Source organism: Didymella exigua (assembly GCF_010094145.1).
Source record: "Didymella exigua CBS 183.55 unplaced genomic scaffold M421scaffold_5, whole genome shotgun sequence".
Taxonomy (NCBI): domain Eukaryota; kingdom Fungi; phylum Ascomycota; class Dothideomycetes; order Pleosporales; family Didymellaceae; genus Didymella; species Didymella exigua.
The window spans coordinates 287,405-308,716 of NW_022984779.1; the positions used below are offsets into that span (position 1 = coordinate 287,405).

The 21,312-nt window shown below is 52.5% G+C and overlaps 12 protein-coding genes and 1 non-coding gene across 13 annotated transcripts; 11 read left to right on the forward strand and 2 right to left on the reverse strand.

Moving 5' to 3' along the window:
- Positions 1–768: 768 nt before the first annotated feature.
- On the reverse strand, positions 769–3,416 carry M421DRAFT_417356 (uncharacterized protein). Its single transcript, XM_033591427.1, has 5 exons — positions 3,110–3,416; positions 2,865–3,063; positions 2,714–2,811; positions 1,033–2,662; positions 769–973 (listed from the first exon to the last, which is right to left on the reverse strand). Exons 1-5 carry the CDS (start codon positions 3,244–3,246, stop codon positions 914–916), a joined length of 2,124 nt encoding a protein of 707 aa, XP_033451841.1. The 5' UTR covers positions 3,247–3,416; the 3' UTR covers positions 769–913.
- A 94-nt stretch (positions 3,417–3,510) lies between these two features.
- Positions 3,511–5,388, forward strand: M421DRAFT_417357 (uncharacterized protein). The gene has a single exon (XM_033591428.1). The coding sequence runs from the start codon at positions 3,813–3,815 to the stop codon at positions 4,971–4,973; it is 1,161 nt and encodes a 386-aa protein (XP_033451842.1). The 5' UTR covers positions 3,511–3,812; the 3' UTR covers positions 4,974–5,388.
- Positions 5,389–5,498: 110 nt separating this feature from the next.
- On the forward strand, positions 5,499–7,969 carry M421DRAFT_417358 (MFS general substrate transporter). The gene is made up of 3 exons (XM_033591429.1): positions 5,499–6,435; positions 6,488–7,441; positions 7,492–7,969. The coding sequence occupies exons 1-3, from the start codon at positions 5,947–5,949 to the stop codon at positions 7,732–7,734; spliced, it is 1,686 nt and encodes a 561-aa protein (XP_033451843.1). The 5' UTR covers positions 5,499–5,946; the 3' UTR covers positions 7,735–7,969.
- Positions 7,970–8,212: 243 nt separating this feature from the next.
- Positions 8,213–9,310, forward strand: M421DRAFT_417359 (uncharacterized protein). Its single transcript, XM_033591430.1, has 2 exons — positions 8,213–8,696; positions 8,751–9,310. Exons 1-2 carry the CDS (start codon positions 8,315–8,317, stop codon positions 9,287–9,289), a joined length of 921 nt encoding a protein of 306 aa, XP_033451844.1. The 5' UTR covers positions 8,213–8,314; the 3' UTR covers positions 9,290–9,310.
- A 317-nt stretch (positions 9,311–9,627) lies between these two features.
- M421DRAFT_t25 lies at positions 9,628–9,698 on the forward strand. Its single transcript has one exon. It is a non-coding gene; the product is annotated as a tRNA-Gly (tRNA).
- A 629-nt stretch (positions 9,699–10,327) lies between these two features.
- M421DRAFT_417361 (uncharacterized protein) lies at positions 10,328–11,324 on the forward strand. The gene has a single exon (XM_033591431.1). It carries the CDS (start codon positions 10,591–10,593, stop codon positions 11,041–11,043), a length of 453 nt encoding a protein of 150 aa, XP_033451845.1. The 5' UTR covers positions 10,328–10,590; the 3' UTR covers positions 11,044–11,324.
- A 179-nt stretch (positions 11,325–11,503) lies between these two features.
- M421DRAFT_417362 (DAO-domain-containing protein) lies at positions 11,504–13,645 on the forward strand. Its single transcript, XM_033591432.1, has 3 exons — positions 11,504–12,107; positions 12,225–13,101; positions 13,150–13,645. Exons 1-3 carry the CDS (start codon positions 11,859–11,861, stop codon positions 13,446–13,448), a joined length of 1,425 nt encoding a protein of 474 aa, XP_033451846.1. The 5' UTR covers positions 11,504–11,858; the 3' UTR covers positions 13,449–13,645.
- Positions 13,646–13,777: 132 nt separating this feature from the next.
- Positions 13,778–14,524, forward strand: M421DRAFT_98715 (class I glutamine amidotransferase-like protein; the record flags this gene model as incomplete). Its single annotated transcript, XM_033598646.1, has 2 exons — positions 13,778–14,245; positions 14,297–14,524. 2 exons carry the CDS (start codon positions 13,778–13,780, stop codon positions 14,522–14,524), a joined length of 696 nt encoding a protein of 231 aa, XP_033451847.1.
- A 41-nt stretch (positions 14,525–14,565) lies between these two features.
- M421DRAFT_316195 (polysaccharide lyase family 7 protein) lies at positions 14,566–15,475 on the forward strand. Its single transcript, XM_033589255.1, has one exon. The coding sequence runs from the start codon at positions 14,868–14,870 to the stop codon at positions 15,312–15,314; it is 447 nt and encodes a 148-aa protein (XP_033451848.1). The 5' UTR covers positions 14,566–14,867; the 3' UTR covers positions 15,315–15,475.
- A 139-nt stretch (positions 15,476–15,614) lies between these two features.
- On the forward strand, positions 15,615–15,924 carry M421DRAFT_417364 (glycoside hydrolase family 15 protein). The gene has a single exon (XM_033591433.1). The coding sequence runs from the start codon at positions 15,636–15,638 to the stop codon at positions 15,789–15,791; it is 156 nt and encodes a 51-aa protein (XP_033451849.1). The 5' UTR covers positions 15,615–15,635; the 3' UTR covers positions 15,792–15,924.
- Positions 15,925–16,220: 296 nt separating this feature from the next.
- Positions 16,221–16,559, forward strand: M421DRAFT_2255 (uncharacterized protein; the record flags this gene model as incomplete). The annotated part of the gene is made up of 1 exon (XM_033588356.1): positions 16,221–16,559. One exon carries the CDS (start codon positions 16,221–16,223, stop codon positions 16,557–16,559), a length of 339 nt encoding a protein of 112 aa, XP_033451850.1.
- Positions 16,560–17,197: 638 nt separating this feature from the next.
- On the reverse strand, positions 17,198–19,472 carry M421DRAFT_89884 (iron-sulfur clusters transporter atm1, mitochondrial precursor; the record flags this gene model as incomplete). The annotated part of the gene is made up of 4 exons (XM_033597806.1): positions 17,198–17,488; positions 17,540–18,583; positions 18,629–18,897; positions 18,956–19,472. The coding sequence occupies 4 exons, from the start codon at positions 19,470–19,472 to the stop codon at positions 17,198–17,200; spliced, it is 2,121 nt and encodes a 706-aa protein (XP_033451851.1).
- A 208-nt stretch (positions 19,473–19,680) lies between these two features.
- On the forward strand, positions 19,681–21,149 carry M421DRAFT_417366 (uncharacterized protein). Its single transcript, XM_033591434.1, has 4 exons — positions 19,681–19,926; positions 19,973–20,453; positions 20,504–20,720; positions 20,769–21,149. Exons 1-4 carry the CDS (start codon positions 19,842–19,844, stop codon positions 21,045–21,047), a joined length of 1,062 nt encoding a protein of 353 aa, XP_033451852.1. The 5' UTR covers positions 19,681–19,841; the 3' UTR covers positions 21,048–21,149.
- Positions 21,150–21,312: the final 163 nt, after the last annotated feature.

Here is a 21,312-nt window from a genome sequence, read left to right on the forward strand (position 1 = left end):
TGTTGGTATGTCAGTGCATCAAAGAAGAGCAGAATAGGAGGTGAGCAAGAAAAGCGGATGGCGGCAAGTACAAAACTCCGTGTGACGTTGCTACTGACAGGTAGGAGCCACGGTGAGGGTGAGGGATGAGCAGGAGTGGTGAGCCAGCTCGCCTATTGATCACACCGGTAAGCTCCGCTAGCTCTATAGGTGAGCTGTTCTGACACAGCCAGATTGGAATGGGCGTAGTATTTCTTGCACTAAGTGGCGTGTATGCTGGGGTGCGCAATTGCTACAGATGCCAGGAGGAGTCGGCTTTGTAAGCCTGAGACACGCCTGCAGTGCTCCAAACAGTGCGCAAGACTGAGTAAAAAGTGCGGAGTTTTAGTGCCCTGCTCTGCTTAGTGTGTCTGTTACATAGTATTTGTCCTTTCTTAATTGTTGTCGCAGCCAAAAAGGAGGCAAAATGTACGTACATTAGTACCCCCAATTAGGCATGGTAAGTAGGCCTATTCTGTCTGCAACACACCTCCTCACGTCCTAGTAGGACCGCATACTTGGAGGTGAACTATGCAGGGCAGACAACAGGCCTAGCTAAGTGCTTGCAGCAGGCAGGTAGGTCACGACCAAGTGCTCAACCACGGAGCAGCTGCTCACCCAAGTGGCGCAGCCTGTGGGTCAAGCCTCGGCTATGGTCACCCACCTCTCCTAGAGTCCACCTGGCCTGTTGCTGCGCAGCTTCAGCGTCCGGGCTCATAACTGTCACGGCAGACGTAGCCGCCGTATGTATCGATGGAAAACTGCACTGAGTTGCTTGCTAGCTAGGAGGCGACCATATATACATGTCCTGAGACGTGCTAGTCCAAGGTAGTCAACAGAGGTGACGATCAAGGCCTATAGGACCGACTTGCACCGCAACAATTGTAGTATACCTTCACAAAGTTCCTTCAGCTTCCTCAAACTCCACGAGTGCTGTACCGGCCTTGCACATATCCTGTACCACATGTCAGTTCATCCCTCTTCAGATGTTTTAGAGACATCGAATCTACTTACTCCTTTGCCATGCACGATCTTCTTGACGACGCCATCCATTGGGCTTCTAATGACAGTCTCCATCTTCATGCTCTCAATCACCACGAGCGGTTGATCTTTCTTCACCCGCTGGCCCTCTCCAATTTCCACGCGAAGAACCTTGCAAGGCATAGGTGCAAGCACACTGTTTGTCACGTCCTTGATGCCGAGTGCCTTCTCTGCCCACCTGGGCATCGCAAGCCGAAGGCGATACTGCTTACCTTGCTGGAACAAAGTCAGGCGGTCTTCGTCGCGGATGAATGTTGTGGAGAGACGTGTGTGTGGATAGTAGGTTGTGAGTGTGTTGTTAGACAAACCGAATGTGCTTGTAACATTAGTGTACGTTTCTGAGCCCACTGTGACGTCGAACTTGGATGGTGCGGTCTGATGTATGGTGACAGGTGTGCTTGTAACGTCGCCTTTGCCATCAGCAGGTGTCTCTACCAAGTCGAACCTGCGCTGCTGGAAGCCAAGACCGAAACCAGCAGTGGAGATAGGTGGGCCAGCGAAAGGATCGGATCTACTCGAAGAGACTTCCTGGAGAGCAAGACCAAGGGCAGCTTGCGCAAAGACTTCTGGCGCAGGAAGGACCGGTGTGAAGAGTTCTGTATGGTGTTTCTGGATGTAACCGGTCTCCACCGAGCCGGCGACGAAGTCAGGGCTGACACACATCTTCTTGATGAACTCGATGTTGGTAATGGGACCAGCAACCTCGTACTGCTCGAGAGCCGTTCGCAGCTTCTGGATCGCAGCCTCTCTCGTGGGCCCCTGGACGATGAGTTTCGAGATCATGGGGTCGTAGTGTGAGGATACCTCATCGCCAGCGACGAAACCGGAGTCGATTCGCACGGTAGGTGTCGGTGTTGGTGTCCGCAGATGGAGAAGTAAGCCGGAGTCTGGAATGAAGTTCATGTCTGGGTTCTCGGCATAGATGCGTGCCTCGATGGCATGGCCGCGCTCTTTAATCCTCTCCTCAATCTCTTGCTGCGTGAGTGGCAGACGGCCGCCTTCTGCTACAATGAGTTGCCAGTGCACCAGGTCTGTGCCTGTGACCATCTCAGTGACAGGATGCTCGACCTGCAGACGGGTGTTCATCTCCATGAAGAAGAACTCGCCGGTGTCGTTGTCGAAGATAAACTCGACGGTACCGGCGCCTTCGTAACCAACTGCAAGAGCAGCTTGCCTAGCTTTCTCCCATAGGTCTTGACGAATATCCTCTGGTAGATGAGGCGCAGGAGATTCTTCCAAGATTTTCTGGTGACGGCGCTGAATACTGCAATCGCGCTCGCCCAGTGCTACACAGTTGCCGTGACGATCTGCGAAGACCTGAACCTCGATGTGTCGCGGTGTGATAATGTATTTCTCGACGAGCATGACTTCGTCGCCGAATGAATTTCGTGCTTCGCCTTTGGCGGACGAGAGCTGGTCAAAGAACTCCTGCTCGGTGTTGACAATTCGCATTCCCTTGCCACCTCCACCTTTAACAGCCTTGAGCAGAACAGGATAGCCGATCTTTGCTGCCTCGTTCTTCAGGTATTCGGGGTCTTGCTCGGCACCGTGGTAGCCGGGAACGCAGGGGACACCAGCATTTGTCATGATGTTCTTTGACTCACTGAGCAAGACTTGTTAGCTGCTGTCAACTGCTGTAGTTGAAATTACACACCTCTTGCTGCCCATGGCTTCGATTGCGGAAGCTGGTGGTCCAATGAAGGTTATGCCAGCTTCTGCACATTTCTTTGCAAAGTGAGGGTTTTCGCTCAACTGTCTGACATTAGCAATCCGTCCAGCAGCGTTGAGTCTTGTTTGTATCTTACGAATCCATAACCAGGATGTATGCCCTGACAACCGCGTTCTTTCGCAATCTGTATTATCCTATCTCCGTCAAGATATGCAGAGGGGTCGCCGAGATTGACAGCAAAGGGAGAACTAAGCGCATGCTGTGAACGAGCATCTGGGTCGGTATAGAGGGTAGTCGTTCGTACGCCATACTCTGTAGCTGTGCGACCAACACGACTGGAAGGTGTCAGCTGGGTCCGCCGAAGTTTCTGAACGTTCTTACAGTGCAATTTCTCCTCGATTGGCAATCAACACGGAAGTCAGGGCTTTGGCAGCCGGAGTTGCTGTCGAGTTGAAGCGCGTGCCATTGGCAGCCACGAGCTGGCGCGAGAAATGAGTAGACTTTCGAAGAGCACGCATGGTCACGATGCGAATTGTGAGGCGCTGTGAGGAGCAAATTGACTTGGATTAGAAGCTACAAAAGAACATTGCTGCGCATGTGCGGGACAAGGCCGCGTGCTTGGAGTAGAAAGCTGGGGAAAGCCGCGGCTGCACGCTTAACCCGCCCATTACCGCAGCTTAGCGCAACCATGGAAGTCAAGATGCGCTCGATTAGGCAGGAAACCGGAGAAAGGGAGAGTGAAGATGAGCATTGCGGTCCATCTGTGATTTAGGGAAATGGTAGCTGCTTGTGCTGAATAGCCCGAGCACATGACGACGACGCGAGATGATTGTGCTAGTGAGCTCCATAGCTGTTACTGGACCGGTTGGACCCTGTTGTGACGGTGTTTTCATACGCGTTCGTGCTTGCACCCACCACAACAACGTCAACTCGACTACCTACCCTTCCTACCCACCATTGCGGGCACTCGAATACCGCCCGACACCAATTCTGCGCTGTATCGACTGCCGCCGCTTGCATACGCATCTCGCCCGTTTGTGCGACGCAAACATCTCCGCATGCAGTCCGCTGCGCAAGGCCCACTATGAGCGACTACGGTGACGACTACTCCGACTATGGAGAGGAATGGTACTACGTGGAGGAAGAGTTTATCGCGGCGGACGATTTAGCAGAGCACGCTGTAGCGTCGCCGCCGCCTACCACATATGCGGACGAAGACGCTGCCGAGGACTGGGACAGGTTCGATTATTTCAACGACCTCGAGTATGCGTCAGATGGCTACGACGACGCTTTATTCAAAGTCCAGGACAGCAAAGGACCGAAGATAGGAGAGAAGAGGAAACGGCACGTAAAGCCCAGCCTGAGCAAAAAAAGGCAACGAGTCTTAGGAGAGACGGAGGCAGTAGCGCTGGGAATGTCGCCTATTGTCTGGCGCTCGCAGGCCAATCGTGGGCTGCAGCCTAAGCTTCTCGAGGAAAATACGCAGGCATACACAGTGCTCCAAGATTGGAGGCAGAAGCTCAAAGATACTCCCAGGTGGGTCAAGGGCTCTCCACCCCAGTCACCATTGGTGCAAGCCGTGAGAGAACAGAAGCACGTTGCGGAGGTCATTGATACAGTAGAGCCCACGTCACCGCCCTCCGAGTTGGACGCAGACGATGAAGGGGCACACAGAGACGAAATGGATATCGATCCGGGAGTATTGATGGCTGCACTGCAAAGCCGCCTGGCCGAAGCTGGAGGTCCGCTGAGCGGCATGGACCCACAGCAATTGCTAGCCTTTGCCACAAGAATGGCTACTGGCAAGGATGCTGGGGACGATATCGCAGGTGAGATGGCGGATGCTATGCTCAACCAGGGCGAAGAAGAAGATGACGATGAAGATCTCGAGGCCGAAGCGAACCTATTTAGCTGGGTAGCGCAGCAGCGTAACCAAGGCACCCAGCCTCCCGTAAGCGCATCTGAATCGACGACCACCACCAACGTCAAACGACCACCGACTCCCTCAGAAGAGAAAGCTACCACGGCCGCCATGAACAGGACCATCCAGGCTGGTCAAACGGTCATAAAAGGTCGCTCGCACATCAATACTTCCCTTAAGCGCAAAGCGGGTGAGGAGAACGAAAGCGAGGCTGTCGCAAATCCTACGAAGAAACGAGCCGCGAGATCATTCGATGCGCCAACTGCAGCCAGTCAGGCGAGGACAGCATCATCCAAGACCGCAAGAGGAGGGCGGAAGAAGTGAGGTGTCGGCAAAGGCTTACACCGACAAGCACAACCACCTCAGATAGAAATGTGTTGTCTTACGAGTTCTATCACTTGGTTCAACACACGCTGCATGTCAGTCAGGCCTGGTTTGAATCCTATGCAAAAAAATCGCCTTTTTCTGACGGTGTGGCGCGTCGTGTGTGTGCAGTTGGGAAGAACTTCCACGCGGCGACAAGGGTTCCCGCAATTATGAGGCCTAAGGTGGTGACACTCTGTCGACATTGGGGAAGCAGGCATCATCATGCGTTATCTGAGTATTTGGATAGGGACGTCTGGAGTTTGACAATGCCGTACAACTATGTACTAGGATGCAGTCGCCACAGTATCGACTGCAACAGCTTGAACAAGACCAGCCTCAGCTGAAAGATGAATAACGTTTGACCACTTTAGTACTTACACGCTAGGCTGAAGACGATGGCGGCGAAGCTGGAACGCCATGCAGTAACAATCGCGTCTGCCGCGCCGTAGCCGTTCTCGTCATGACTACTGCATTCCTGTTGTGCTTTGCCTCTTGTCCGGGAACGACCGTTGTAATCAGGCTAACTAGTGCCGTGATCTCTCTTCAGTCGCGCAAACTCTTTTAACGCCACGGCACGGTCAGGCCGACTGCTTTCGAACAGACAAAGCCAGACGATTGTGTGCGACATGGAATACTCTCTGTCGTCACGATTGTGACGTCGACCAATCACCATCGCTCCTGCCGTCTTGGACGTGAGCTACAGGATTTAGTACCGACAGCCTAATCAATATCCGCCACAGAACGCAGCTACCGTCGCGTACATCCGAACACGTGAGCTCCACGGATGGCTGGCAGGGCTAGCAAACCGTTGCCCTGCTCGTAGTGGACGCGAGTATAACACCCAGCCGTGCGGTCCTGCACAACTAGAAACACGCGACTCGATCTCAACTCCATTGTTGCGAATCCTCCCCTGCGTCGAGGCCCAACTATAATGGTTTCCCACAATTCCGACGAATTTGTCCGCGCGGATGAGAAGAAGGGCTCTGTTGGAAACCCAGATGACGGTGTTCAAGTTCCAATTTACAACGACGTGGAGGCAGCGTCGTCTGAGGACCTGTCCATCGGTGCAATCCTTCGTGGCACGGCAACGAAGCCCATGAACACCTTCGAGAAGAAAGCTGCACTCATCAACGTTGAGATCGACAAATTCGGGTTGGGCAGATATCAGCTATGTATCTGGTTCCTCTGCGGTTTCGGTTACTTCTTAGATCTGGCTTGGGCGCAGGGTGTTGGTCTTGTCTCTTCGGCTATCTACCAGGAGATGAATGTACCAGACAACGAAACTGGACTTATCTTCACCTGTGCCAATGCTGGTCTTGCGATTGGTGCGCTTGGTTTTGGCCTCGCGGTCGATATCATTGGTAGGAAGTGGGCGTTCAATCTGACCTGCTTGATCACCTCGATTTTTGGATTGCTTCTGGTAAGCACTAGCTCAGATCTTTCACTCGATACATTATCTAACAAGAGCTTAGGCTGCTCCCAAGTACAACTACGGTGCCATTTGCGGGATCTACTTTCTGGCATCCCTCGGTCTGGGTGGTAACATCCCCATCGATGCCACCATCGCTCTCGAGTTCCTGCCGCAGAAGCGCCGCTACTTTGTCGCTCTCCTCTCTATGTGGCAGCCGATCGGTGTCGTTTTTGCATCCGCCGTCGCTCTCGGCACTACTGCCAAATGGCGTTGCGAGCCCACTTTGGAATCCTGCAAGGCTGTTACGTCTAGAGAACCATGCTGCTCATCGGGCAGCAACATGGGATGGCGCTACAACATCGTCATTCTTGGTGTCGTAACACTCATCATCTTCTTTCTCCGATACTTTGTCTTCGCCTTCCACGAGTCGCCCAAGTTCTTGCTCAGCAGAGGCAGAGAGGCTGAAGCTATCGAGGTCCTGCACAAGATCGCCAAATTCAACAAGGCGCCGGCACCCACGCTGACTCTTAAGCACTTCGCCGCCATCGATGCCATTGACGGTGTTGCTCCTGAGGGAAAGGCCACCAACCTGTCTCGAAGGGAGAAAAATAAGCAAGTCTTCAAGAACGCTGGCAGAGAAGTGACACGCTTGAAGGGCATTTTCACTAATAAGCTTTCCTGCTTCATCTTCATCCTTCTGGGTGTTGCCTACATGGGAGACTACTGGTCTTTCAACTTGGCGGGTACCTTTTTGCCTCTCATCTTGCTGCGAAACAACGTAAACGATGGCCGCGGATCTGTTGTCGATACATACCAACAGTACTTGATCATCTACTCGCCTGGTATCATCGGTGCCGCGCTTGCTCTGTTCTCTGTTCAGTTGCCCCTGCTGGGCAGGAAATGGTCGTTGGTTTTCTCTGCTGTTTGCCAGGGTCTTTCCATGGCCATGTACACGCAGGTTAAGAACACTGCTGGTTACGTTGGTCTGAACGCACTCGAGTACATCATGCAGACTGTAAGTTTCATCCAGTGAACTTTCAAATGATATACTAATATCATCAATAGTACTTCAATGCTGTGCTTTACGCCTCCGCTCCTGAGCTCTTTGACACTGAATACCGCGGCAGTGTCAGTGGTATGTTGTCTTGCTTGGGTCGAATCGCTGGTATCGTCGCACCTTACGCGGGTGCCCAGCTGCTTCAGAATCAGAGCTCCGGTATCCTCTGGCTTGGTGCTGGTGGTATCTGGCTCTCGGCTTTGACGATGGTGTTCCTGCCCGTCGAGATGAGGAATAGGCAGATGTTTTAAACGCATTTGCAACCTGCACATGCTCAACTGACTCTTTCTTATAGTATGCTTGGAGCAGTGACTTAGCATGACCATGATACCCATAATTCTCGTGAAAATAATAGTGCATTCTTGGAATTGTACAGCTTTCCACAACTGACGTGGAGTACGCACAAACAAGCGCCGATGCCACTGGCTCGCATTTGCCGTTGGCAGAATAGCTAAGAAACCCCAATGGCGAAGCTGCAAATTGTTGTCCCTAGAACCACCGTGAAACCCGTCGATACCTAGGAACGGGAAAGGCTCAATATGCAAAACTTTGGTAATCAAAGCCCGCGGACAGGGAAAGTGGGCACTTGCCCGTGCCATCTGACACGGGATTCTGTTGTAATACCCTAATGCAAGATGGAAGCCACACAGTGAAATTCGAGATCTGCCCCACACCAGATCGCCCCGCCAAATTTCTGCGCCTAAAAGTTTCGCGTCCATCTCAACGCCGACCACAGATACGACGCGAATTTACGATTGCAATGGTAGCTTGAAGATATGAATCGCCAATGATGACTGATCTTCTTGACGGCCAGATACCAACTCCTCGAACATGGGTGGCCGCGGACGTGTAAAGCGCCGACAAGTCAGTACCGACGATGGCTGGACAGTTATTACGCATGGGTTCTCGAACCTCACTGTCGGCAATGGCAAGAAGAAGGGCAAAGGTGGTAGAGGTAATGTGCAAGCAGGCTCAATGCCCGCGGAGATAGTGCATGGTCTTACAGCTGAGAAACTGCTCCAAGATTTCCAGAATCGCACTGAGAAATGGAAGACTACGGCTTGCGCGCAACACTTAGAAGATGTGTTACGAAAAAATGAGTGGGCTGTGACTGAGGCCGTCTGCATTGGGATCGGCAGTTTCAGTCGTGATTGGGAGCATCGGCATCGAGCTATTTGGCAGCTGGTTCTCTTCATGGGTGTTGTCTGTCACTGTGAGTTGTGCTAATGTCCCACACGTATGGTTCCAGATTGCTGATTAGCCACAGTGCGAAAGTCGAGCACAGAGATACAACTCCACGCCCAAGAACCTGCCTTCACATCCCTCGATCACGAATTCCTCTCCCTCCTCTCTGTCAACGTCTGCGCCGATAACATCGCTACACATTTTACAACCCGTTCCTTCGCCTTCAGCCCATTTGTCGACTGGTATATACTGCTGCCTTTGTTCTTGAAAGACAAGAATCCAGTGCTATATGTCGGCAACGAAATTTTAGATGATTATGGCGCGTTCGCGCGGAACGAGGAGAAGCGAGAGAAACTGGAGGAGTGCAATAAGTTGGGGAAAAAGTGGCTGGAAAAACGGCATGGTGTGAGACTGAGAGAATTCGAGATGCACCCGCATGCTTTAAATGGGATGATAGTCTACTGGATCGAGGCGGAACAGATTCACACTGCAGGGATTGGCGCGAATGGTGGTGCGATTTCAGGGCAGGCAGGTGCTGATGAGAGAGATGATGCAGAGGAACTGATGTATGAAAGAGCTACAGAAAGTAGCATGATACCTAAGGTCGCTCCGGAAATCTGAACAAATAAAAAGGAACAAATCGATGTGCTCATGATTTTTAATGTGAGCAATATCTAAAAAGTATAGGCTTCATATTCGAATGCTGAAGAAATGATCGCTAGCTGACCAATAGTGGAGCTGTCGGGAGTCGGCTGCTAGCGTTGAGTTTAATTTGAGGGACACGGGAGATCTTCAACACTGGTCGGCCAGACCTCCGTCACTGGACGATAACCCTGAATGCTGACCGTCAAGGCGTCATGGCCTATATCTGCTGCTACTAGAAGCACGAGGCAATTGCAATTTTATGATAAACTATATTTATTTAAGCAAGCGTTAACTCCTCCATCAGTACAACGCAAGCATTCTTGGTGAAAGGGTATCATAATTGCCTTCCAAGCAATTGGCCCGGGTTCGAGTCCCGGAGAATGCAACAGACGTTCTTTTTGTCGTCCAGTTTTCCTGGTTCCTTCGTATCGTCCACTTTTGCAGTGAAGGCCGCTTCTTTTGCTCGCACGACAGCACCAATGCAGCGCGGACGACATTCCTCCCCAGCTGCACGCTGTTTAAATTCATGAGTTACTGCGAGCGGCGCTGTCCTTTGCGTTCTGGCCATGAGAACACCAACTTGGCAAATGGTGCGCATGATCTACGTCCACATTGACCACAACAGCGACACCGCGATTCCCAAGGACTATGCAGCAGGACAAGCTGCAAGAAAGTCTTAAGGGAAATAAGATCACCCTCGCCAGGACAGGAAGACTAGGTGACATGCACTCATATCGCAGTGAGTGACACAAAAGCCTTGGTTTTGAGGCAGCTGCCTGCCTTCTGCCATTCTATTGGCTTGCCCTTCATCGCAAACGAACCCAATTCAGGAATGAACTCTCGGCTCTCTGCGTTGTCGCTCGATCGCAGTTCACGGCCCCACTCCAGAACGTCGACCTGCATGTCAGAGACGGTGAGATTTTGGTGTGGACGACAGAAGAGCCACCAAATCATGCGTTCAGTTGGTGCGTCCAGAGATTTGATTGGTCTGTGAACACATCTGAGGGGATCTGTCACCGACACACTCATTTGAGCAACAATCCGCACTAACAATGCGGTTCGCGAGTTTGCAGGACACGGATAAAGAACCGGTAGGGTGTGTGTGCTGTATATATTGTTCGTGAGATAGATTCCTTTAAGCCGCATATCTGTCCTCCTGCCCGATTCCTTGAATCAGTATACTTGGGCGGCACACTGACATCCTACACTACATCTCCAGACAATACCTCATCCATAGCAACATACACCGGCCGTGGTACAGCGTACCCTCAACCAGAATGACATCACACGACCAAAGGAGCTTTCAGCCATCACCACCTGTCCGCACTTCAACAGTCGACTCCCAGAAGTCAGTTGATTCATCTGGACAAATGTCTCCCACATCAGCACCAAACTTGCCAACTTCGCGTGCTTTCTTCGGTGCCATCACCGAGCGCCTCAGCGAGCGTTCACGGAGCCGATCGCGAGCAGACGCGTCGCGAAAACGATCCAAGTCACCAATGATCCTGCCGCCCGAACAACTGCCAACGGGTCGATCTCAGCAAGCTCGTCACATCTCGCAACCTACACCCAACCAGCCTCCGGCGAAGGTGTCGCGACCAAGTCTTCAGGAAAACGGCAGGACGTCTACCGGTGGAAGCGATCCATGGCGTGGACGACACTCCAACGACTGGCTTTTCAATGGCTTCTCTTTCCGGGATACTGCTAGGGAGGCATTTCGCAAGTCGTAATGGAAGACAGAAGATCGAGGCGATGAGTCTGGTACTCGTTCGACCAAGGATGGTTCGGCGGGCCGTTTGCACTTCTGAAAAGGTGTGCCATCCATGACCGTCAAGAATGATGGTAATGTTCGGAATGTGGGTTCGCGGTTGCATCAGACACTGCGCACTTGTAAACTAGACCGTTAGTGTAAATCGAAGTTCTCGGTGTTGCGATTGCCTGATCCCGTCTCCATGTGGTCGACACATGTCAACAGCTTTCAGTTACGTTTTCCCGCACACACGTCAAATGCATGGACACAAGTCATTCGTGTTGGGCGCAGCCTCTCAGAACATCATGCTTGAGCCTAAGTCGTGCCATGTGAGTTAGATCTTGCACTGTCCTCTTTTACATAATCATCCGTGCGAGGGTTGGGTCAGAAGCTTGGATGACCGAGGTTACCATTACCTGCCTCACCGCTCGCAGAGTACCCTCATGACCTTCTGTACACTGTGCACCTGCAACACTCCCGAGATTTTATAATGTTTGAGATGGGTCTTCGGTATTGCGACATTGTGGATGCGCATCTCGACATGAACAAGGGACGGCTCGGCATTGTCACGGTTTTATTCCGAACCTGGACAACCCGATTTGTACCAATGCGGCGAGTATAGCCCAAAGGTAGAGGCGGCGTTTTCTGAGTCATTATTGAGCCTATAGTTGTCCTACAGCTGTCGCCAGATAAGGTGGAGAACATATAAGTCGCCATTGATCCAGCACAGGCTTTCCTTGCAATCTTCCCCTCCACCTCACATTCATCCTCCTAGCTATCGCCAGCAATCACATCATGAAGCACGAACGCGCGACGCTTCCGACGCCTACCTCGAGCAGCTCTTTCTGGCACACCGAGCCTAATGAGTTCCTGATCGGACACCGTACAACCGAGAAGCTACCTGCTGAGGCGGACATTGTTATCGTAGGAAGTGGCATAACAGGCACATCGGCTGCTAGGTATCTGGCCGAAGATGAAAGAGCCAAGGATAAGAGTATTGTGCTTCTCGAAGCCAGGGAAGCATGCTGGGGAGCCACAGGTAGGGTAAGTCGAGCCATCTCAATTGTGACTGAAGATCGCGGATGGTTCCATCATTGCTCTCATAGCGGGTACCTTACCCAAGTTACAATCAAGGGTACAGTGCTAACGTTTTGCGATCAGAACGGTGGACATTGCCAGCCGCTACTCTTCGATCGTAGCGCCGAGGTGGCCGCTTTCGAAATGAGAAACGTTCACGCGGTCCGATCGTACGTTAAGAAAAACAACGTTCCTTGCGAATGGCGAGACGTAACTGGGTGTCGCTCGTTCTGGGCAGAAGATGTGATGCGGGAAGCTGAGAAAGAGCTGGCGCACCTCGAGACGGTTGCTCCAGAGTTGAGGAAGTTGGTAACAATTGTTCGTGACAAAGATGAGTTAAAGAAGCACCGAGTCTCCCCTGATGCTGTCGGGGTAACACTTAGCCAAGGTGCAGCAAGCTTGTGGCCTTACAAGCTAGTAACATTTACTCTGGAACAACTCGTCAAGGCTGGACAGCTCAATCTGCAGACCAATACTCCCGTCAGCGACATCACATCCGCGCACGGCAAACACACTCTACATACCGACCGTGGCACCATCAGCGCAAAGCAAGTCATCCTAGCCACTAATGGCTACACATCGGCCCTCCTTCCTCATTTTGCCGATCTCATCGTTCCCGTACGCGGTGAGATGACAGCTCTCCTTCCCCCTAAGGGCAGCACAATCCTCCCAGACTCGCATGGCATGGTTGGGGCTCTTGGACAGCCGGCGAATAATTACGACTATCTTGTGCAGCGTCCATTCGAAGGTGTCCCAAACCCTCGCGGACATCTGATGTTTGGCGGCGGCCATGGAGCGGGCCACCTGCCCACTGTTGGTGTTTCAGACGACAGTGTCATCGATGAGGACTCGGTAGAGTACCTCCGGGGTGCGCTTCTGAAACTTCTTGAGCTTGACGGGGAGACGGAAGGTTTGCAGGAGCTTGAGGCTGTTGGTCAGTGGACAGGCATCATGGGTTACAGTAAGATCTTCTTCTTAGTCCTCGAGGACTCCTACTGACATATTCCAGGCCGTGACGATCGTCCTTGGGTAGGCAAAGTGCCGGATCGCGAGGGACTGTGGCTTTCAGGTGGGTATACTGGTCACGGTATGCCGAACACGACGCTCTGCGGCAAGGCAGTTGTACACATGCTGCTTGGAGAAGAAGCTGGCCTGGAATTGGGCACCCTCCAAACGCAATTAGTGCAAAGTGGTGATATTCCCAGCAGCTACATCCTGACAAAGGAACGGATTGAGAAGGCAAGAACGGCTTTCCTCACAGTCCAACAACAAGACGAGCGAGGGATTCACATGAACGGTGTAGTGTAAGGTATGTTTGGGTCAATTCATCCGAAAACGTCGTCCAACAGCATGCCTGCAGAATCTTACCAGAAGTTTCCATATCTGCAGGCCAAAAGTGATTCAGCTTACTTTTCCCGGAATATGCATCACCCCCGCCAACGCTGACTAATGACGTCTTAGCCTACCTTTATCTATACTAGGAATTAATGCACCCCGTGACCAGTCATACATATCGTGCCCGAGACTGCTACAACTCTAAGACAGCAACAATCTCAATACTCACTACTTTGAACGTCGTACATGAAGTTGACTCTTCTCTGCGCTTCTACTCGTCCTGACGGCGAGAATCGATTATCATGTCAACTGCCAAGCTACCCAAGAACTTCGGCGTTGTCCTTTTCCCGGGCTTTCAGCTCCTCGATGTCTGCGGCCCTCTGGATGCCCTCAACGTGCTCTCAAGCTCGCATACTCTCAAACTCTCTATCTTAGCCGCAACTCGAGATCCCGTGGGAACCCAGCATCTCGCACAGTACCAGCAGGGCTCGTACTTCAACCAATCGATCATTCCGACGCACACGTTCGACGATGCGCCTAAGGACCTGGAGGTCTTGATCATCCCTGGTGGTCTTGGTAACAGGAACGATGAGAACATGAAGCCTGTAGTGGAATACTTAACTTCATTGGGATTAAGCTCATCACCGCAGAAGGGTCTGAGAGGTGACATCAAGTGGATCCTGACAGTCTGCACCGGAAGCGAAATCCTAGCAAGGACTGGAGTGCTGAACGGAAAGAAAGCTACAACGAACAAAAGAGCGTTCAAGCAGGTACAGAACCTACGGTAATTGGTAACGTGTAACATTAACCAGAGGATATAGGTCAAAGAAAAACATCCAAATGTCGACTGGGTGACCAAGGCGAGATGGGTGGTAGATGGAGAGTTTTGGACTAGTTCCGGCATCTCTGCTGGTATCGATCTAACCTTTGCCTGGATGAGCGAAGTGTTTGGAGAGGAGACCGCGCAGCATGTGGCTGACCGAAGCGAGTATGAGAGGAGCACCGACCCACGGAGCGATCGCTACGCAGAGCGCTGGGGAGCTATTTGAGTCGGTACTAGCATAGAGGGCATATTGAGTATTTCCCTATGCATCGACACTGGATCGCCAGAATATGTACTCAGATGAAGAGGTCTCGCGGGGAAATCGTGAACCTTCGGACTCACTGATGCTGACTCTGGACCATAAGAACGACCTCCGGGCTTGCTCACTCGTTTGGATGTCAAAGTCCGATATGCTGACCACTTGTAGTGCTTTGACTTTGACCTTCGGAAACTTGGTGGTGCCAATTTCCGTTCGCATCTCGTATTGACTTTGGCATAAAAACTCACAATAGCCCAGCTCGAACCACACATGAATACCGCTATCACCGCTTTGATCCTCATTATCTATCATGGCGCAGCGAAGATTGATCGCTACAGTTTCACTACAGTTCATTGAGAAAATATTCGCCGCACCTTTTTCGGGGCAATTCGCTACCCATCTACGCAATAGCAATCCCCCTAGAGCGCTTGTAGGCAACCTCGAACTTGCATCATTCAACCTGCAGCTACCTACTGGCAGTTCTGGTAAAATCAATCAGGTCCATTCCACCAAACTTTCCGGATGCGATGGCTGGAAATCGCCTGATTACTTCTACACTTCCCCTTCTGGCGCACTGGTCATGAAAGTGCCTTCCCGATCGCGGTGCGTTACCACGCCGAACAGCAAGCTCTGCCGCACAGAGCTGCAAGAGTCATATCCCAAATCCTGGAACCCCAGAAACAGTGTCAACTTGCTGAAAGTTAGGTTATCAGTGATCAAGCCGGGTGACTCAAAGTATGGTACTGTGGTTGGGTAGGTGAAAGTTCATGACGATGTGTCGACGGAGACCGTAGCAGAGCTCTTTTGCAACAGAGTGGGAATATGGGCCATTGACATCTCGCAGATTCTGGATGTGAGCAGCTTGAAAATGACCAAGGTGTGACAGTTGGAGGTCGGTAAAAGCTTTGGGTATCTTTTGAGGCACGAAGGCGGCAATTTGACGGTGAAGACTTTGACGTATGAGTACTGATACAAAGTAGGCGGGCGCTTATGATGATAAGTACCTAAGACAGTAAGCATCATCTGCCCTTGTAACGACTACAGCTAACAGACTAGGGGCGTAAACATCTTCGAGAACATGCTGAGCTTTGGTAACCACCTACATATTTTCTCAGACGAAATTGCGCGTTCTGGTGAGCAGCTGGGCAATACTCCACAAGCTTTCAGCCATTTGGCCTTGATCTCTGCAGCGTTCAACTTGGACAGGACACTGGCGACGCATCACAGACGGTAGAAGCATTGCGCGCTGTCGTCAGAACGACGGATTGAAGTAGATTGGCATGTAAATGTGCATGTGTGCAAAGATCTAGACAAAGCCATTTGAGGCCCAAATGACGATCGGCTAGCTGCAAGCGGCGAGACGTGGGAAAGCCACGATTTGTGTTGGCAATTTTGGAAGTCCCCCTGAGCTAACTGGCCATCCGTGGTCGGCAACGCCACATTCTGGCCAAATTGCCCAGCCAAAGCTGCAGCAAGGGCGTCATCGTGCGGCGTCCAGACACAAAACTCATCCCAGCCTGGAAGCCTGCATCCCATATCAAACCTCCAGTCCCCATCCGAAAATACTCACCACCGACCACCTTTCGATCCTCTGTCTGTCGCCGACTCCACACCCTCTACTTTCAAAGACACAACGATACCCACGGATTTTCCTTTCGCAAACATGTCGAACTCAGAAACCAGCAGCGTCTCAACCTTCTCCATGCTCATGCCACCAACATCTCTCTCTAGCGGCTTCCTTGTGCGCGACTTTGGGTATCAGACCACATCAGCACGGTATCACGGTGACCATACACCTGAGAACAACCCTGATCACGCTATCGACTACGACACACCCGAGCACTACGAGCTCGCGATGGAGAACGCCAGAAGAAGTCACGCTATCTACATGGGCCAGGCGCCGGAGAAGAAGGAGGAGGTCAAGAGAGAGGGTTGGATGAGGTTCATCCCAAGAAAGGACATGCTGCCGCTGCCCAAGAAGGTGAAGTGGATGCCGTGGTAGACGATGACTGCTGGTGACGACAGACACGAGTGCCACGAGAGGTGACGCATCACACCAGTCGGACCAAGTGGCAGGCGTCGCGAATAGGCTGCAACTGCTGTGCGACTGCGACCTACGACTTTCGAACCATTCTACAGCGTATTTACGAGCTGTCGATTTGGGTTATTGAGCGCGCGTTCGCGACGCGCAGATTTCTGTGGGCCAACGCACGGCTGCTCTCCACACCCACAACTTCCACCGCCACACTATCTGAGACTGAGCCATAATGGCTCAAGCCAGCGTACATGCCCACCGCCATTGCCGATCTCACCATCGCACTATCATCACCACCACTGTATCAGTGGTGTACCTTACTGTCTCATTGTGTTGAATATCCCGCATGTATCGCAGCGATGTTTTTGTTTCCTGGACCATTTTGTTTGTTATATACCCGGTCCATCCCTTCACCAGATACCCGGTTTTTGCTTAGATAGACGCTTTTGAAAACTTTAAGAATACCGCCGACCGTAATAATAATACCCTCTATACCTCTTCACAGTCTCTATCACGTGGATGGGGACAGGATGCACAACACATGTTGCAATCTCATTGTGAGCATGTGGCTCTCTATATCCATTTACAACAGCATCTTCCGATATCTATTTTGCCCCCTTCTCATTGTCCATCTTCTCCTTCCCCTCGTCATCTTTCTCCGTGAACATAGTCTCCTGCGCACTCCAAAGCTCGCTGTACAGCCCATCTCTGTCGATGAGCTCCTGGTGCGTGCCCTGCTCCGCAACGCCGCCTGCCTTGAGTACGATGATGATATCGGAGTCGTAGATGGTGCGCAGTCGGTGCGCGATGAAGACAGAGGTACGCTTCTTCTCACGCACGAGCGAGTTGATGTGCGCGAGGAGGGCTTGCTCGGTGTGTGTGTCGAGTGCGGATGTCTGGTTCTGTTAGCTGCCTTGCTTTTTGAGCGAGAGAAAAGGAAATCGTACCGCCTCGTCGAAAAACAAAAGTGGAGGGTCTTTCAGAATGAGTCGCGAGACGGCGAGACGTTGCTTCTCGCCTCCACTGATCATCATTCCGCGCTCGCCGACCATGGTGTCGTACCCATCAGGGAACGAACTGATCGTGTCATGCACGTGCGCACGCTTTGCAGCTTGGATGATCTGCTCGTCGCTCGCCTCCATATTGCCGTACTTGATATTATGCCCGATGGTATTGTTGAACAAAGGCGTATCCTGCGGGACGACGCCAATCGCTTTGCGCAAGCTCTCGAGCGATACGTCACGGATGTCCTGACCATCGATCAGAATGCGACCTTCCTGCGCGTCGTAGTATCTGAAGAGCAGGCGCAGGATGGTGGATTTCCCGCAGCCGGAGGGACCAACGACGGCGATCTTCTTGCCTGCTGGGATTGTGACGTTCAGGTTCTTGAGGATGGGGCGGTCGGGGCGGTATCCGAAGGAAACGTTTTCGAATTTGATTTCGCCCTTGGTCAGGAGCAAGGGTTTGGCGCCGGGCTTGTCTTGTACAGCGACATTGGTCTTTTGCAGGCTGAACAAAGTGTCCATGTCCAACAGCGACTGGCGTAGCTCGCGGTACATGGAGCCGAGGAAGTTCAGAGGGACGGAGAGCTGGAAGACCAGCTGGTTCACCATTACTAGGTCACCGACGGTCATGGTGCCTTGCGCAACGCCGTTGCAAGCAAGGTACATCATAGCGGTCAAAGCAGACGAGAAGATGATGTTCTGGCCGGTGTTGAGGAAGGCAAGAGAGGTAGCGACTTTGATTGAGGCTTTCTCGTACGCTGTGAGGGCGGCGTTGTAGCGGCCGACTTCGTACTTCTCGTTGTTGAAGTACTTCACGGCTTCGTAGTTGATCAGAGAGTCGACAGCGACAGTGGCAGCCTTGTTGTCTGCAGCATTGGCCTGCTTCCTGAACTTTGTGCGCCACGAAGTAGTCAGGATAGTGAATGCCGCGTAGGCCGCCATCGTGGTGCTCGTGATTAGCGCGAACTGCCAGCCATACTGGTAGGTCTGTAGGTGTCAGTAGACGCTTGTCGATCGAGTTCATATACTTACCAAAATTCCGCAGACCAACGAGATCTCTAGTGCTGTAGGGAATATGTGGAAGACCATAGACGACAACAAGAAGCTGATACCCTTGGTACCACGATCGATAGCTCGTGTCAACCCTCCAGTTTGCCTTGTCAAGTGGAAGTTCAAATCGAGCCGGAGCAAGTGCTCGTATACGCTGCAAGCTACCTTGCGAATGGCTTTCTGTGCGACACTCGCAAACACGGCATTACGGAGTTCTTGGGAGACGGTTGCGCCGATTCTGGTCAAGCCATCTACTCGCTTTAGTCTCCATTGTCGCAGGGTGGTCTGCTATAGCTTGGTGTAGCTTACATGCCATGATCATGGAGCCCGCCACAGTAGTCGCAGTCCCTCCGACAGCAGCAAAGTCTATGTTCATCGAGTCCACAATGCTCTTGAAGTAGAAGGGCACTTGCACATTGAGCAGCTTTGCGCTCAGTAGCAGAGCTACACTAAGTCCAACTCTGAATCTCGTGCCATAATTGTCCTTGGGCCATAGATATTTGGTCATCTCCTTTATGATGGTCCAGTCTGCCTTGCGCTGTTCCTTGTTGCTCAAGTTCCTTTCCCCCAGTAGTGGATCCATCGACTTCTCCACCTTCGCCTTCGCTTTGGCGGGGTCGGTCGCAGGTTTGGCGACCTTGGTAGCCTGCAGCACTTGCTGCGAGCCTGGTACAGGCCGTTGACCGTGTACATCTTTCCTGTGCAGGGGCGAGGAGGTGAAGACGCGAGCGGAGTGGGAGAGAGGATGTGGGCGCAAGAGCAAGCCCAAGCTCGAGGGTGGAAGGCCCGGCCGACTGGCAGCGCGGGCAAGTGGTGGTATGAGCATGGCGAACCTCACATGTTCAGGTCGCGCCGCACCAGATATGAAGAAGAGAGCCCTAGCAAGCTCAATGGCCAGCAAGGAGAGCTCTGTGATGGTGGAAGACCTCGGCGCGCGCACGCAATTGAGCACCGCAGCGTCTAGCTCGCCCGCATCTATGTTTGCTCGGTTTGATTCGGTGATGCGCCTCGCCTTCAGCCCTACGCGCGCAGCAGCCGCAATTGCGCTCCGCGCCGCTGTAGTGCTGCTTCACACGTCCAGCACGACCGCCAATTGACAGGCACAGCCATGCTCCGCCAGGCTGCCTCGCCCTGGAGAAGTGTCGCACACCGCGCTGGTGCTGCGACTGCGACTGCGCGAAGACGATGCATCCACATGTCCGCAACGAGCTCGTCCACCGAGCCTGCGCTCGACCAGCGCGTGAACATTGATGCTGCGACCGCGCCAGTGGTCTCGCCTGGTACATAGCAGAAGCCTTGGGCACACATAATTGCTGACCTCAATAGATGCACACTTCGAGGTCATTGGGACACCCATGTCCCTTCTCTCCGTTTCTCTTTCCGCATCGCAAACCCTCTTCACCCGTCGCGGCACTCTGATCGGTCTGAACGGCAGGTCAGAGAATACACTATCGACCCTCTCCTTCCTCGAGCCGTTCAGGCGCGCACCTGTCGGCATCCCCTTCATGTACCAGAAGATCTCCTCGACCACCCCAGTCACAGCCCTGGTTTCCACCAAGTCGCCCATATCTAGCATCGTTACAGTCAACCTCGATGGCAGACAAGACTGGGTCATCAGCCAGAGACAGGCGCTGTTGGCATGGACAGGCCACACCCTGGGCCTGAAGCCTCAGTACAACATGAAGCTCGGCCTGGCGCATTGGGGAAACACATACATCACAGGACGCGGGCTGCTTGCGCTTGCGGGGAGCGGGCAGGTCTACCAGGTGCAATTGAAGGCTGGCGAGAGCTACGTTGCGCACCCAGCGTAAGTCCCATTTTCCGTGGCTCAACCATTTACAAGCTTACACATGGCAGCAACGTCGTAGCATACACAGCATCAGCAACACCGCCGATGCCCTTTCGCTTCAAGTCTTCCAACTTCCGCCTCCAGGTCCCTGATCTTGGCTTTGGGTCTTTCGTACAGAACGCCAAGTTCTTCAGGGTCATGAGCCAGACAGCAACGTGGCGCGCAGTCTCAACCACATGGCATACCATCAAGACGTGGTCACGGCGGACCATCTGGGGCGACAGGGTATGTCTTTGTCATTGATGATATCTGTATTGTCCTAATCTTGCCTAGTTATTCCTCCGCTTCGAGGGCCCAGCAACGATGCTCCTTCAGTCTCGTGCCTCGCGTATCAGCGACGTCCTCACACTCAAGGATGTCAACGAGATTGCTGAGAGCCAGCCGGGCGCCATTCAGGATGTAGTAGATCGCAAGATCAAGGAGGAGATCAAGCAGATTGGTACCGGTACAACAGTACCCGGGGTTCAAGAGAGCGATGTAGGCGCGGTCAAGTACGCCACGATCAGGAGCGGGAAAGCGGTCTTTGAAGGGTCTAGGACACCAGCATCGTAAAAGATGCCTTGTAACATATGTAGAGCATTCGGCATACTCCTCCACCTGAGGGGCAATTATTAGGTGAAAGATCTACTCTCGCTTTTCCTTGGCTACACCAACATTGGCGAGCTTCTCTATTTGTGATATGACTGGTAGTCCTCGAGACCAGAAGCTATTCGGCCGATTTCACCAGAATTCATTTCTTGCAATTATCGTTCGACTGACTCTGGATTCCACCCATAGGCCTCGGCGTACGTCATCCCGCAACTTGCCCGGAGAGGTT